The sequence below is a fragment of the Entelurus aequoreus genome, linkage group LG11 (assembly GCF_033978785.1).
Source record: "Entelurus aequoreus isolate RoL-2023_Sb linkage group LG11, RoL_Eaeq_v1.1, whole genome shotgun sequence".
NCBI lineage: Eukaryota > Metazoa > Chordata > Actinopteri > Syngnathiformes > Syngnathidae > Entelurus > Entelurus aequoreus.
In genome coordinates, this window is record NC_084741.1 from 4,602,595 (window position 1) to 4,620,156 (window position 17,562).

The 17,562-nt window shown below is 40.6% G+C and overlaps 1 protein-coding gene across 1 annotated transcript in view; it reads right to left on the minus strand.

Annotated features, from left to right (window-relative positions):
- Window positions 1–11,917, minus strand: part of LOC133659704 (mannosyl-oligosaccharide 1,2-alpha-mannosidase IA) — a 506,348-nt gene extending 494,431 nt beyond the window's left edge. Inside the window, exon 1 of the mRNA XM_062062309.1 lies at window positions 10,562–11,917. Coding sequence (XP_061918293.1) covers window positions 10,562–11,122 — 561 coding nt within the window. The 5' untranslated portion in view covers window positions 11,123–11,917. The remainder of the gene's footprint in view (window positions 1–10,561) is intronic.
- Between the last annotated feature and the right edge of the window lie 5,645 nt (window positions 11,918–17,562).

Sequence of the window (17,562 nt, forward strand, 5' to 3'; positions counted from 1 at the left end):
CCTGCAAACAGCAGCCTGGAAGTGTTTGCCGGTCACCCCCGGGGGGCCCGGCCGGCTGCAGTGGCCTTGTGTGATCAAGCACTGATTGGCCCTTCTTTCACTCACTACTGAGGAACAACAAGGTGGGGAGTCTGCTTTCTTCTACTCGTTGGCAGCGGTGGAGGAAAAGACGTCCGTTCACAGCTTGAGACGCTCAGCAGGCTGGACCATTGTCTCTCTGTGGGCGCCATTACATGCCGTCCAAAGCAGACCTCCACCAAGGCCAAACGCTAATGTCGCATAGTTGGAGGAGAGGGGCTAACATTACACTAATTTTGAAGGTCGACATATGATTTGGATTTGGAGAACGTGAAAAAGAAAACGTATCGTATTTTCCGAGACATGTAAAGCGCCCCCACGGAATTGTAGAAGAAAAAATATTTTTCCATATATATGTTAGAATAATTATGTATAAGTTATCACACAACTCTTATGCTTAAAGGCCGTTGCTATAGTTATTATCAATTGTGCTGAAGTTGTACTTTTCTATCCGTGCAAAGGGACAACTTGCAATCTTGGATTGCGAGTCGTCTCGAATCAGTGTTTGTGTCCAGACCCGGCCTGCTGACTGCCAAGGGCGAACATCGAGTACCTTGACGCAGACAAAGCCGAGACAGGGCGATATCACGAGTGTCAGCACCTATTCTGTGTTATATGTGTTTTTATGTTGCACGATTGCACCAAGAAAAATTCCTAGTTTGTGAACCCGTTCTTAAACAATGGCAATAAAAACTATTCTGATTCTGATAATATTATACCTTGGCCCTAATACTGTGGTATTTTGATATTGTTCCATCCCTATTTATTAACAAGTACATTGCACAACACGACAACAACAGAACCAATAGCACCGACGAGTTCATTGTAAACAACAGTATCACCATTTTTTTTTACATTTGTGAGCTGAATAGCATTAGAGCGCATGCAGAGTAGAGGTGGGAAAAATGATCGATTCTCCGATCAATCGTGATTAAAATGGGGCAGATCCATATTTACGTATGTTAATAAAAATAATACACACGGTCCTAAAATGCGGCATTGACGCTAACATTTTAGACATTTTTTTTTATACATACATATTCAACTGTAACAAAAATAGCCCCTTTTCCACATTATTCATTTTGTAATCATTGTAGTATCGACTATATACGGCTTTTGTACTTGGTATCCACAGTCGATATTTGTATCGATCCACCCATGTGTTTACATTCAGGAGCGCTGACTTGCTGTTGGCTAACGTATCCTCCTACCGTGTGTAGTGAGGCTGCAGGGATGATATTTGTAAGAACGCAGATTATTTGTCGCCCTGGAGGCGAGTATTAGTGATTCGGAAGTAGCTAAAACACTGTGGAGGGACGTTAGCCGCGAGCTCGCTGTGTTTTAAAGCACCGCTTACAAAGCGGAGCTTCAGTGTTTATAGCTTGACCTTAATTGTTAGTGTTTAAGCCAAAATGCGTCCATTCTCCCTCCTCTGTCTCCACACTGTTTCCGCATGTAAGTACTGTGTGTGTGTTGACTCACATGTGTCTCTGCTCATATTTTTTTAAAGGCAGTACAGCACATTTTTTAAATTCTTTAGTACAGCTGTACTTTATTAGTGTCTGTATACCGTACAACCCTGATACAATATAATCTTTGGGCACCTCACAATTTAATTACGATTCAGGCGCTACGATTCGATTAAAAATCAATTATTGATGCATCTTTAATTTATTTATATTAATGCAGTTTTACATTTCTTTTCGTTTCACTTAATAAGCGTTTATCTCTTGCAACTTTTGAAAAGAGTGCATATGTAATAAGAAAAAAAATGTATTCCCACATGTATTAAATGAAGGGAAATGTGTGCAAAAACTGGAACATAAGGGCCCTAAAATAAAGGAGCTGGTTGGTGAGGTGGCTCGCTGCAGTCAGCCACATTTTACAACTGTCTGCATTACTTTATTTACAATAAATAAATCGATTATTGACTTTTACTAATCAATTTTGTAATCGTCCATGTCCGAATTGCGATGCATCTAAAAATGTATTATTTCCCCCATCTGTAATAATTACAGATGTATATATAATCAAATTGTGGCGCCTGAATCGTAAGGTGCCCAAAGATTCCCACCTTTACTGCAAAGGTACATAAAGCTGCTAAGTCGAAAGCCATCAGACTGAATAATGCATATGTTCCTTTTGACTGTACATGCACTGTAAATGTATAATGTATTTATATTATTCACATGTGAATAATGCTGTATAATAGACTGTATTAATGTTATTCACACGTGAATAATGCTGTATAATAGACTGTATTTATGTTATTCACATGTGAATAATGTTGTATAATAGACTGTATTTATGTTATTCACATGTGAATAATGCTGTATAATAGACTGTATTTATGTTATTCACATGTGAATAATGTTGTATAATAGATTGTATTTATGTTATTCACGTGTGAATAATGCTGTATAATAGACTGTATGTATGTTATTCACATGTGAATAATGTTGTATAATAGACTGTATTTATGTTATTCACATGTGAATAATGCTGTATAATAGACTGTATTTATGTTATTCACATGTGAATAATTCTGTATATAAGACTGTATTTATGTTATTCACATGTGAATAATGCTGTATAATAGACTGTATTTATGTTATTCACATGTGAATAATGTTGTATAATAGACTGTATTTATGTTATTCACATGTGAATAATGCTGTATAATAGACTGTATCTATGTTATTCACATGTGTATAATTCTGTATAATAGACTGTATTTATGTTATTCACATGTGAATAATGCTGTATAATAGACTGTATGTATGTTATTCACATGTGAATAATGTTGTATAATAGACTGTATTTATGTTATTCACATGTGAATAATGCTGTATAATAGACTGTATTTATGTTATTCACATGTGAATAATTCTGTATATAAGACTGTATTTATGTTATTCACATGTGAATAATTGTGTATAATAGACTGTATTTATGTTATTCACATGTGAATAATGCTGTATAAAAGACTGTATTTATGTTATTCACATGTGAATAATGCTGTATATAAGACTGTATTTATGTTATTCACATGTGAATAATGTTGTATAATAGACTGTATTTATGTTATTCACATGTGAATAATGCTGTATAATAGACTGTATTTATGTTATTCACATGTGTATAATGCTGTATAATAGACTGTATTTATATTATTCACATGTGAATAATGCTGTATAATAAAATGTATTTATATTATTCACATGTGAATAATGCTGTATAATAGACTGTATTTATATTTTTCACATGTAAAAAATACTTAAGTGTTTATTGTTTATTGTGAGCGAACTGTGGTGCTGAATTTCCCCCAGGGATCAATAAAGTACTTTGTATTCTATTCTAAGTAAAGACCATGCCTATTACAAATGCAGCTCTTGTGTGGAGAACAACTAAATCAGTAGGTTGCCCACAGCCACAGCTGTTAATGCTAGTGTTTTTGACCCAATAATCGACGACCCACTTTCAGAGAAAAAATGCAAATAATTAAACGAAGATGTAATCTGAAGCATTTACAGTGTTTGCTAAGTAAGGCTCACGTTAAAAGTTGCCGACTGCATCAGAATTTCCCGCAATGACATCATGCTGAGCGCCGAAAGAGAGAAAAAGAAACTGGAGAACTGTGAAGGTGAACGAATTGGCGGGTGAATCGTTTGCGCAAAAATAAATCAAAATCCGACGCCGTGGAAGCGGGCAAAAAAAAAAAAAAAGACGTATAACCGGCAAGCTCTTGGCCTCAGATGACCGCACCACAAGCTCCAATGGACAACTTTTGCCGAGCTCAGCTTATAACGGGCAAAGTCACGCGGACTTTTGATGCGAGACAGGCAAGCAGTCACCGAGAGGTCAGCGCACGCGAGAATGGGGGAGGGGGAGTCGCGGGCCGGAACCTCGCCGTCCGCTGACACCTCCGTTATCGAGCCGCCCGTCCCCGCCGGCTATGGCAGGCATGTGAGCGCAGTGAGAGGGTGTCAGGGAGAGCAGGAGGATGGGATGTTCTCCATGCCACGAGGCTGGAAGTCATCAGGAGGAGGAGGAGGCGGTCAATGGCAACCCACCCTTCGCCTCCTCAAGTCGAGAGTGGGTGCAGATGTGAAGGACTGCAGGTAAAGTGGGGGTCCAAATCTGACAATGAGGGTTAAATCCACACTACCCAATCATTTGTAGCCTTTCCAAGAAACAATAACAAGCGGTGTCCCTCACGGTACTATTCTAGGTACTTTGCACAGCCACATTTTAAGGTGCAACCCTTTGACTTGTACATCCCATCGTTGGGCCACGGGGCCGTCCAAAAAATGTGGCTGTGGTCTGTGTGGGCCGCAGTGGTACTTAGTTGTAATACACTTTCCCACCACTTGTGGCAGTAATGACAACCTCAAACAAACAGAAGAAGTCTGGCACTAAAGTAATAGAGAAGTTTCTGAAACGCAAAAATGATGACTAAAGTGGTTAAGGTGGACTTTCATTTGTACGGAGCCCCTAAAGGGACATGGGGGAATTTTTTTTTTTTATAATTTTTATTTGGATTTTATTTTTTTTAGACATGTAACTTTTTTATAAAGTTATAAAAAAATTAATTTAAAAAATGTATAATTATTTGGTTTTTTTAGACATGTATCTCATGCGCACGAGATACATGTCTTAAAAAAAAAAAAAAAAAAAAATTATTACAAATTTATTTTCCCCCATGTCCCTTTAGGGCAGACCTGGGCATTCTGCGGCCCGCGGGCCACATCCGGCCCTTTGTGCGTCCCTGTGCGTCCCTGTCCGGCCCGCGTGAGGCCAATCATAAAATACAAAATAAATTTGAAAAAGTATCCATGTCGAGTGTGCAATACAACGGTGCTGCTTTTGTTTTGAAAAGCGTTATTTGTATTACTTCCGTGTGGACGTATGCGCGTGCGTGATTTCAGTGAATGTGAACAGCTGCAATCACAAATTACAAAATAAAGTTGAAAAAACATCCATGTCGTGCGCGCAATACAACTGCGCTGCTTTTATTTTGAAAAGTGTTACGTATGGGCGTATGTCCGTGTGTAACCTGTGAGTGAAGGTGCACAGCGACAAGTGATGCACGGTTTACACCCGAGACGCTAAAAAGAGAAAAGTTGATGACGAATGGCGTGTTTTCAACAAGACATGGACTGCCAAGCAACGTTCCCTCTAAGGTGCGCGCCTGCGCGATTGCGCACTGCTCAAGCGTCCTCTGCACACAGCAAATATATGCCGCGCACCAAATCGAATCCCATCTGAATTCAAAACAAAATAAACACATTTATTCTGTGTAATTTTGCAATGCAACTTTGAGTGACAGTGACAACAAGCGGCCCTAACGGTGTTTGTCAACACCGTTCAATTGAACACCGTTCAATTATTGTAACGTCTATCGAGATGCTTCGAGGACAGGAATTATATCGATCACTTTATTGAGCAAAACTGTTTATATTCGGCCATAACCACACCAAAAACATGAGTAAAACACTTCTAACTCAAAAAATTAGTCATTTTCTGCTGTACAAACCAGGCCAAGACCAACTTGTCATCTGTCCCCAACACGCATACCACTAAGCCACTGGTGCGTTTATGGCCACACAAAAAGTCGGACAACTCAAACACCACACAAAGTTACACTATGACTCCTCAGTCATACGTGTGCTTATTTTACTGTCATTTATTATTAATGTTAATTTATTTATATTAATCATGGAATGCTGTTACTAGAGAAAGTTACAGGAATGCACACTTCATCCTATGCTTACATTTCATTGTGCAACATGAGGATGTTTAAGGGGAACTAAATGTGATCTCTAAAAGGGGTACAAATGATTTCCAAAGCAGTGCTTTTGGTATAAAGTTAAGTTAGATTAAATGAAAGTATTATTATTATTAGTATTATTATTTATCTTACGGTATATATCAAAAATAATATTGAGAAAAATGTAATTGAAATATTGTTTATGTGGCCCTCCAGCAGTGCTCGGGTTGCTCATGCGGCCCCCGGTAAAAATTAATTGCCCACCCCTGCTTTAGGGACTCCATACATTTGCACTTGAATTGTATTAATTTAGTTTATTTAAGCACAACATAACTTATTTATAACTCCCTCCTTATGTAGTATGTTTGAAAGTACTAAAGTTTATGGTTAAATAACAATCAAGTTTGGGATTAGCAGAGGGTTTTATATTATTTGACAAGGTTGTAAACTGTAAGTAGGTTAGATATAATTTTGAATACCACTAAAATCTAGAGTAAGATTACTAAATCAGTGTAAATATTTAAGTGGGCCCTTGTGTAGTGGAAAAGTTGGGCCCCGAGGTCAAAAAGGTTAAGAACCCCTGCTCTAAGTAGTGTTGCAATTTTCCTGACAACAAGGTAAAGAAGAAGGCGATCAAAACTACTCTACTTATCAAAATGTGCTAGCTCAATGCTAATTTGCATTGGATTTGCCATATACACGCTAAAGATTAGCCTTAGCCAGTGCACAATATATACTATTGGTTAATTATTTTTTTTTTACTTTTGTAGCTGTATGTAGAAGTGGCACTGCTGGAGTGGCAGCTGGTTGCATCAGCTCTGCTCTTTTAATGTATTGAATGTCCTTTGTGTTCTTCCATGTTTCCCTCTTACACACATGTTTATGTGTGCTATGGCTATGATGTTTGTTTTTCCTTGGGCCCAGGCTTAGACTGATTTTTTTTTTTTCCCCCCCAGCGTTTACCTGTTTTAACAGGCGCCGAAAATTGGCAGACTTGTTAGAGATCCTGTTCTGTCTCCCTGTAATGTTTGTCTGATCTTGAATGGCATTGTGCGGAAAATCTTAATTTCCCCTCGGGGATTGGTAAAGTTCTTCTGATTCTGATTCTGATTTGAAAATGTAGTTATTTTTAAATCTATTTTATTCGAATATGAATATGAATCATTTTTTATCTGCACCCCTAGTTTGAACTGTATGCTACTTTGTATCAGAAATGGCAACAGTAGAGGAAGCATGTGCATGTATGAGCCAGTCTGCCCCACAACAAGAGGATGAAGAAAAAGAAGGAACTTAGTGACTACAATGGCGGACTCGCACAAAGCACTTCATGTAAATGTCTACCACATATGGATACATCCGCTGACATCACAATTGGGGAAAATTCCAAACGGCTCATTTGGCGAAAGTATGAAGGAAGGCAAGATTGTTTTATAAATATCTCTGCCATGCCTCCATGGTTTGAGTTCACATTTTCGGGACTTTATGCAGAACCCAAATACACAAAAACAAGTACCAATAGGTAAGAAAGCTGGTTTCGCAGAATAGGTCCATGTGATCAGTATCGGTCGATCTCACTCATGGATGATTGTATCGGAATCGGCAGCAATCTGATTTAATACAGTTCAAAAACATGAGCGTAATTTAAGACTGTGATAGGTACACAGGCTCCATCTAGTGGTACACCAAGGATTTGATGCATTATTTAAGCACGGTGTTTTATTTTCCTATATTTAAAGACAGTGTTACTGTTCAAACTGTGCGTAACGTTACAGTGTCCAAACTATTAAATCCATCTATCCATCTGTTTTCTGCCGCTTGTCCCTTTCAGGGTGGCGGGGGATGCTGGAGCCTATCTCAGCTGCATTCGGGCGGAAGGCGGGGTACACCCTGGACAAGTCGCCACCTCATCGCAGGGCCAACACAGATAGACAGACAACATTCACACTCACATTCACACACTAAGGCCAATTTAGGGTTGCCAATCAACCTATCCCCAGGTGCATGTCTTTGGAGGTGGGAGGGGCCTATCCCCAGGTGCATGTCTTTGGAGGTGGGAGGAAGCCGGAGTACCCGAAGGGAACCCACGCCGTCACGGGGAGAACATGCAAACTCCACACAGAAAGATCCCGAGCCTGGGATTGAACTCAGGACCTTCGTATTGTAATGGCACATGCACATTGAATTGTTTTTGTTTGCGGATGACTCTGCCCTGCTGGTATCCGATAAGGACAAGTCACGGGTGGATAAAATCCTCAGTGCTGAGCTCGGTGGAACTTGCACCTGGCTCGCTGACAACAAGCTATCCATACACTTGGGTAAAACGGAATCCATCCTGTTTGGGTCCCACATCAAACTTAAGAAAGTCAATGACTTCACCATAAAAGTGGGTGACATTGTTATCACCAGGAAAGATGAGGTCACCTACCTAGGTTCCATTCTAGAGGCTAACCTTTCCTGTGATAAAATGGCAACCAAGGTAATCAGAAAGGTTAACCAACGAACGAGATTTCTCTACAGAATCTCCTCTCTGGTCAACAAAAGCACCTTGAGGATTCTGGCGGGAACTCTCGTTCAACCCTTTTTCGATTACGCATGCACCTCCTGGTACCCTAGCACCTCCAAAACCCTCAAATCTAAACTCCAAACATCTCAGAACAAGCTAGTCAGGTTACTTCTAGACCTCCACCCCAGATCCCACCTCACTCCTACCCACTTCTCCAAAGTGGGCTGGCTCAAGGTGGAGGACAGAGTTAAACAACTTGCACTGAGCCTAGTCTATAAAATCCGCTACACCTCCCTGATACCGAAGTACATGTCAAACTACTTCCTTAACGTAAATGACCGCCAGGGGGAGCTCCACTAACCACATTAAACCCAGATTCCGAACTAACAAAGGTCTTAACTCATTCTCGTTCTATGCCACATCAATGTGGAATGCGCTCCCAACAGGTATAAAAGAAAGGGCATCTCTATCCTCCTTCAAAACCGCAATAAAAGTTCACCTCCAGGCAGCTACAACCCGAAACTAACACCCTCTCCGGATTGCTAATAATCAAATGTAAACAATCAAATTCAGATACTTTTTCTTATGCCTTCTGATCTCTCTCTCTCTCTCTATGTCCACTACTTGCTGTCCATATCCTACCCCTCCACACCCCTGATTGTAAATAATGTAAATAATTCAATGTGATTATCTTGTGTGATGACTGTATTATGATGATAGTATATATGATAGTATATATCTGTATCATGAATCAATTTAAGTGGACCCCGACTTAAACAAGTTGAAAAATGTATCCGGGTGTTACCATTTAGTGGTCAATTGTACGGAATATGTACTTCACTGTGCAACCTACTAATAAAAGTCTCAATCAATCAAACTAACCCCTGACCACCGTGCTGCCCTCAAAATATTAAATATACTTGTTAAATAAAACCTCTGCCTTGTTTTAAATGAATACTTGGGCCTACTACGCTACTGTATTTCAAAGTCGGTCATTATGGCGGTACTTGTCTGCGTTATCTAAGACTTTTAGAAAAGATAAGGGGCCGTACTTATCAAGCTTCTTAGAATTACTCCTAAGAAGTCTGCTAAGAGTTGACTTAAGAGTAAATAAATTCTTCGCTGAAAGCTGCACTTAAAAGTTAGTTATCAAGCGTCTTACTCACACTTTCAGCGAAGTGTAGGACTGAATCTTAAGTGTCACACTCAGAGCTGAATTACGACATTACTATGTGCCGTAAACGGAATTTTAGGTGACGTCATTTCTGTGTCCATAGAAATGACCAATCACGGAAGGGAATCCGTTGTCTAAGAATAAAGAAATATCTTGGAAATATTTAAGTGGACAATGGGAGTGTATATTTTGACAAACTACAAAATAATACAAAACAAACTAGTCCCGCCGGCACTCACGCTACCGCTCCCTCTCTTCTCTCGCCCACACACTCACTGACGTCACTCACCTCACGGCCACACACATACGCTACTCTCATAACATGTTCTTTCCAATTCATTAATTAGGCAACTAATTTGAAACTGGTGTGGGTGGCTCTATATATACTAGCCCACTGCAGCCACATGCAGAAATCAACAAGGAATCGAAAAGTATTAAATCTGTGACAAAAATAATATCCGCTCTGTCTAAACGATACCGTTTGATCAGCTGCTCGTCATCAAAAAAAACAACAACATTGTTCCGTTCCCTGAACGTTCGCGCACGTCTCTCTCGCCTCAGTGCCATCCCCTGCTGGCAACTCCTAACCACTTAAGACACCTCTGAAGGTCTCTTAAATTTCGTGGAGAGTAGGAGTGATTCTTAGACTTAAGAACGTTGATAAAAAGCTTTTATTCTTAAGTTTGAGAGTAGGACTACATTTCGCAAATTCTAAGGACTTAAGTGTAAAATGGCACTCTAAGAAGCTTGATAAGTACGGCCCAAGAGCTACAAGCAGACCAGGGTCCGCATTTCTGCAAGCGAGACGTTCCAGTTGTCAAAGTCGTGCAACAGGATGTTTAAAGCAGTTATGAAAAAAGCTGCTTTTCTTTCTCCCAGTTGACAGCAGGGAACAACACAAACAAATCAGACTTGTTGATGGGAATCTCTAATGACTTCTGTGTTACTTTGTTTTGACATTCGGTAAAGTGATCAAATATATTATTAACAGCATTAAGGACAATTGATAACAAATATCTTAAACCTCCTTCCTCACCTCTTTGACCTTCTCCCGCCGTTGGTCCGTGGTGGGGTCCTTGGGTTTGCCGCCATCGCTCCCCAGCGTGGGCTTCAGCAGGCACCCCTTGAACTTCTGGTGGCTGAAAACCTCGGAGCTGGCAACGTGTTGTGACGGCGTGGCTCTCTCCGCCTCCGTGTTGGACCCGGGTAAGGTCCGAACCTCCTGAGCCTTCCCAGTGGCCAGGCGCTCCTCGTAAGGAGCAGCTTTCTTCCGGCCGAGACCGACTTTCGGCCCGACGACGCCGCCACCTCCGCCCCGGCTCTCCCTGGCGGAAGTCACCCCTCGCGGGTGCTCCTGTTCCCCGGGCCGCTTCAGGTGTTCCCGGACGTCGTTCTCCGAGCCCGACCGCACCGTCGCCGGCTGGCTCTCCGTCTTGGATAGGAAGATCCGCTTCAGTCGCACCGAGTCCGGCAGGAAGAAGAGCGCCCCGAAACAGAGGGTGACCAGGCCGGAGAGGAAGAGCAGGAAGACGAACTTCTGGGACAGGCGGAGTCCCATACCTGACGCGGACACACCTGGCAACTTCCGGAACACCATCAGGAACTTCTGGCTTATCGTCCACTGCTGGCAACGTTTCCCTTTTCAACAACAAAGCGTCCTCGTTTTATCCGTCGTAGGCCTAAAAGCGACACTTTAAATATTGAAGATTAAAGTAGCATTAGCACAGTCTGTCAGTAATGATCTGGCAACACAACCCCGCCGCCTTGGGCTCTGTTTGCACCGTGTGACATCAGAGGTCTGCGCCGCCCGTGGTGCATGCCGCCCGGCTTCTGGGTGCGTTCTTTGGCTCTTTTAATGGAGACGTGTCACGGTGCAAAGTTGTGTGCCGGTGCATGGTGCACACGCACGGCCGTCATGAACAAACAATCCCCCCCTTGGCTTAATCCTCCGCACCATCCGAGCTCCAGAAGGAGGGCGACTCGTTGCTGTTCGCCAAGCCGCCGCCGCAGCCTTTTCGCCGGCGTCAACGCGCCGCGAGAAGCCGATAGCCTGGTGTCATGTACGGGGAGTAAAAAAAAAAAAAACGCCAAGTTATCCGATAGATTTAGGCGGAACAAATCCCCGACATAAGAATAAAAAAAGGCGCCTCCACTGATTTTAGTCCGAAGAAGAAAAAGGAGGAACTCTGCTGCTGCTTCTCCCCGCTGACGCCGTGCCTCGCTCGGCTCTCTCCTGCCGTCTGTGCCGCGGAGGTCCGCCTGGATGTGGAGGAGCACACAGCTCAGGTAGCGAGAGAGCGGAAAAGGAAAGCGTATTGTACGACATCCAGTCCTCCCTCTTTTTACTCGACGATCCAGTGGGCTGCTCCGATGCCTTTGATGGATCCACCGAGCAGCTTATCACAACTCACTTAATCCGGCTGGGGAGGGTTCCGATTCGGCTGCGAGCATCCACACCGCCTCCCCCAGCGGGGAGGAACGTAGACGCGCCAGGAGCGCTCCTAAAGAATGTACATTCCGACAGAAACATCATTCAGTCTTGTTAGATCTCGCAAAGGATGGAAAGTGTAAGGATGGAAAGGATAATGCAGGTTTTAGTCTACTTTATACCTGCATTATCCTTACACTTTCCATTGATTGATTGATTGATTGAGACTTGTATTAGTAGATTGCACAGTACAGTACATATTCTGTACAATTGACCACTAAATGGTAACACCCGAATACGTTTTTCAACTTGTTTAATTCGGGGTCCACGTTAATCAATTCATGGTAAATCCTTTGTAACGAAGCTACTGTGTGGAACAATTTCCCTTAAAGGCCTACTGAAATGAATTTTTTTTATTTAAACGGGAATAGCAGATCCATTCTATGTGTCATACTTGATCATATCGCGATATTGCCATATTTTTGCTGAAAGGATTTAGTAGAGAAAATCGACGATAAAGTTTGCAACTTTTGCTCGCTGATAAAAAAAAAGCCTTGCCTGTACCGGAAGTAGCGTGACGTCACAGGAGCTAGTATTCCTCGCAATTCCCCGTTGTTTACAATGAAGCGAGAGATTCGGAGCGACAAAGCGACGATTACCCCATTAATTTGAGCGAGGATGAAAGATTCGTAGATGAGGAACGTTACAGTGAAGGACTAGAGTGCAGTGCAGGACGTATCTTTTTTCGCTCTGACCGTAACTTAGGTACAAGCTGGCTCATTGGATTCCACACTCTCTCCTTTTTCTATTGTGGATCACGGATTTGTATTTTAAACCACCTCGGATACTATATCCTCTCGAAAATGAGAGTCGAGCACGCGAAATGGACATTCACAGTGACTTTTATCTCCACGACAATACATCGGTGACACACTTAGCTACTGAGCTAACGTGATAGCATCGTTCTCAAATGAAGATAGAAACAAAAGAAATAAACCCCTGACTGGAAGGATAGACAGAAGATCAACAATACTATTAAACCATGGACATGTAACTACACGGTTAAAAATTTAGCAACTTAGCAACCGGACCTCACAGAACTATGATAAAAACATTAGCGCTCCACCTACGCCAGCCAGACCTCATCTTCCCATCAACAGCCGTGCTCACCTGCGTTCCAGCGATCGACGGCGCGACGAAGGACTTCATCCGTGGGTTTGGCGGCTAGCATCGGCTAGGCGTAGTAAGTAGTCCTTGTTGTGTTGCTGTAAGTATTGTACTTAGCCGCTAATACACCGATCGATCCCACCTACAATGTTCTTCTTTGCAGCCTCCATTGTTCATTAAACAAATTGCAAAAGATTCACCAACACAGATGTCCAGAATACTGTGGAATTTTGTCGAAGAAAACAAGAGGTTTTTGTATCGGGTCCGATGGGGTCCAACCACTTCCGTGGATTTTGTGATGTCACGCGCATAAATCATATCCAAAGGAGTTTTTCAACCGGAAGTGTGGCGGGAATTTTAAAATGTCACTTTATAAGTTAACCCGGCCGTATTGGCATGTGTTCCAATGTTAAGATTTCATCATTAATATATAAACTATCAGACTGCGTGGTCTGTAGTAGTGGCTTTCAGTAGGCCTTTAAAGTTTGTCTAAGTTTATCAAGCAAACCCAACACATTGTGTACATCATAGGCCACTTAATGGCCCAGAATAAGTAGGGATGGGTACCCAATTCCGTACTATAATAAGTACCGAGCGTATTCCGTCGGTATCTACCGTCGAATTTCCGTAAAATAAATCGGTACCATATGTCGATACTTTTGTTGCAAAAATAAGGTGCTCAACATTACAACAAGGCTCCTCTTTTCAAAATGCGCTAGCTCGATGCTAATTTGCATTAGATTCATCATTGACGTGCGAAAGATTAGCATTAGCGATTTTACATGGTGATTTGAATACCATCCAAATTTGATAATGAAAACCACAACTAAGATGCGGGTTGGAATTGACAGCTGGTGTGTAATAAGTTCACTACTTACTAGGGGTGTAACGGTACGTGTATTTGTATTGAACCGTTTCGGTACGGGGGTTCCGGTTCGGTTCGGAGGTGTACCGAACGAGTTTCCACACGGACACATTAAGTAGCGTAACGCACGTTGTGTAAACAATGCACACCGAGGCACAACACACGGCATGCTAGCAGCTAATGGGCTAGGATAGACTGACCATACGTCCTCTTTTGCGGAGCTGTCAGGGCGGAGTTTCTTAAATGCCTCAAACGTCCGGCATTTTGAGTTAGGGTTGCGTGTATTTTCAATGTACGTTCAGGGTTAAGAAGGGGTTGAAAACAAAACAAATTGTGCGCGTAGCAGCATTGGTGAGGGAGGGGCAGAGACAGAGAGAGAGAGAGAGTTATGATAAACGCGCATGCGTCGCCAGGCTCTGCTTTTTATCCATAGATTTATCACATTTAATGTTTTATTATCTATAGCAGGGGTGTCAAAAGTGTGCCCCGGAGGCCATTTGCGGCCCACAGCTAATGTTTTAAAGGCCCACGGCACATTCTAAAAATACTATTCAAATAAACAAAAACATAACAAAAGTGAAATAAAAAAAGCTTAAAGGTTAAATGTAATTTAGAAAAAGTTGCAATGTTGACTAAGCTGGTTTTTTTTCTTTCAAACTGTCATTGCTCAAAACATAATATTGAATCAAAATCAATGTTATTATGAATTATTGACCTATCCAAGGTTCCCATTACTTCACATCAAATATTACACTAAGAAAAATATTTTTGGTGGAAGATTTTGCAAATTTGGTAAATAAATAACCCAAAAATTTATATTTTGTTGTTTTCTTACTGTACCGAAAATGAACCGAACCGCGACCTCTATACCGAGGTACGTACCGAACCGACATTTTTGTGTACCGTTCCCCCCCCTACTACTTACAGTAGAAAAACTTTGTAGAACTCCACAAATGACCAGACTGCCACATTCAACTTAATGGCAAAGACTACTTCCTGACGTGGCAACACACCATAATATATGCACTACTGCAATCTAACGTCTAGGGCAGGGGTCACCAATGTGGTGCCCGCGGGCACCAGGTAGCCCGTAAGGACCAGATGAGTAGCCCGCTGGCCTGTTCTAAAAATAGCTCAAATAGCAGCACTTACCAGTGAGCTGCCTCTATTTTTTAAATTGTATTTATTTACTAGCAAGCTGGTCTCGCTTTGCCCGACATTTTTAATTCTAAGAGAGACAAAACTCAAATAGATTTTGAAAATCCAAGAAAATATTTTAAAGACTTGGTTTTCACTGGTTTAAATAAATTCATTAATTTTTTTACTTTGCTTCTTATAACTTTCAGAAAGACAATTTTAGAGAAAAAATACAACCTTAAAAATGATTTTAGGATTTTTAAACACATATACCTTTTTACCTTTTAAATTCCTTCCTCTTCTTTCCTGACAATTTAAATCAATGTTCAAGTAAATTTATTTTTTTTATTGTAAAGAATAATAAATACATTTTAATTTAATTCTTCATTTTAGCTTCTGTTTTTTCGACGAAGAATATTTGTGAAATATTTCTTCAAACTTATTATGATTAAAATAAAATAAAAATATTCTGGCAAATCTAGAAAATCTGTAGGATCAAATTTAAATCTTATTTTAAAGTCTTTTGAATTTCTTTTCAAATTTTTGTTCTGGAAAATCTAGAAGAAATAATGATTTGTCTTTGTTAGAAATATAGCTTGGTCCAATTTGTTATATATTCTAACAAAGTGCAGATTGGATTTCAACCTATTTAAAACATGTCATCAAAATTCTAAAATTAATCTTAATCAGGAAAAATGACTAATGATGTTCCATAAATTATTTTTTTAATTTTTTCAAAAAGATTCGAATTAGCTAGTTTTTCTCTTCTTTTTTTCGGTTGAATTTTGAATTTTAAAGAGTCGAAATTGGAGATAAACTATGTTTCAAAATTTAATTGTCATTTTTTTCCGTGTTTTCTCCTTTTTTAAACCGTTCAATTAAGTGTGAATATCATTAATTGTTAATAATAACATAGAGTTAAAGGTAAATTGAGCAAATTGGCTATTTCTGGCAATTTATTTAAGTGTGTATCAAACTGGTAGCCCTTCGCATTAATCACTACCCAAGAAGTAGCTCTTGCTTTCAAAAAGGTTGGTGACCCCTGGTCTAGGGGGAATCAACTGCATGCAAAGTGTACACTAAAATAGGGGTGTCCCAACCCCCCAACATATTGATATCAGCAATAAAACAATTAAATTGGCTTGCATCTGAACTATAAGCTGCCATACAAGGAGTCCTGCAGCGTGTCTACTTATGCAAAGATGGACAACCAGTTAACATCTAAATGGCATCCAATAAACACACAAGGTAGGCCTTTTCTTGTATTTTAGTCAAGTCATTTAAAAAAAGGTAAACATGTCAGACTATACCAGGGGTCGGCAACCCAAAATGTTGAAAGAGCCATATTGGACCAAAAAAACAAAAACAAATCTGTCTGGCGCCGCTAAAAATTAAAAGCCATATTACATGTGTCATGAGATATAAATTTAATTAAGAGGACTTAAAGGAAACTAAATTAGCTCAAATATAGCTACAAATTAGGCATAATGATGTAATATGTACATATAGCTAGCCTAAATAGCATGTTAGCATCGATTAGCTTGCAGTCATGCAGTGACCAAATATGTCTGATTAGCACTTCACACAAGTCAATAACATCAACAAAACTCACCTTTGTGCACTCATGTACAACGTTAAAAGTGTGGTGGACAAAATGAGACAGAAAAAGAAGTGGCATAAAACACGTCCTAGAAAGTCGGAGAAAGTTATGCATGTAAACAGACTATACGGTGAGTTCAAGGACCGCCAAAATAAGTAGGACAAAACGGCGCTCGCCAAATACTTGAATCAGTGAAGCATATTTAATATAAACAGTGTGATTTATAACAATTACGGAGTTTTGTGTCATGTTTGTCCTCCTACAGAAACCATACTAAAACAAAAAAATTGTTTTTTTTTCCCCCTCATCTTTTTCCATTCTTCATACATTTTTGAAAAATCTCCAGAGAGCCACTAGGGCGGCGCTAAAGAGCCGCATGCGGCTCTAGAGCCGCGGGTTGCCGACCCCCGGACTATACTGTAGCCTACTATAACTTAGCTAGCAGCTGAGCACACAACAGCAAACAAGCTAGACATACATAAACGTGTCCTAGATTGAACAATATTGCAGTCTAAAATAGCACATTTGTCAATATAAACAAGTACCACATTATTAGATTTGCATAATAGAGATGTAAAGTCTCCAGAGCAGAAACCTATTTGAAAAAACATCCAATAACAAACGTGTCCGCATTATTCAATTTACTGCATCATGAGTTTAACTTATTGTGGCCACTTCACTTTACTAGCATCAATCTGTCATAATGTTAGTGTTTTTCAAGTCATTTCACTTCATCAAACCTTTTCTAACAATCAGATCAGAGCAGAAGTACTTTATTAATCCCCGAGGGGAGATGAAGATTTTCAACACAATCCCATTCAAGAGCAGACAAACATTACA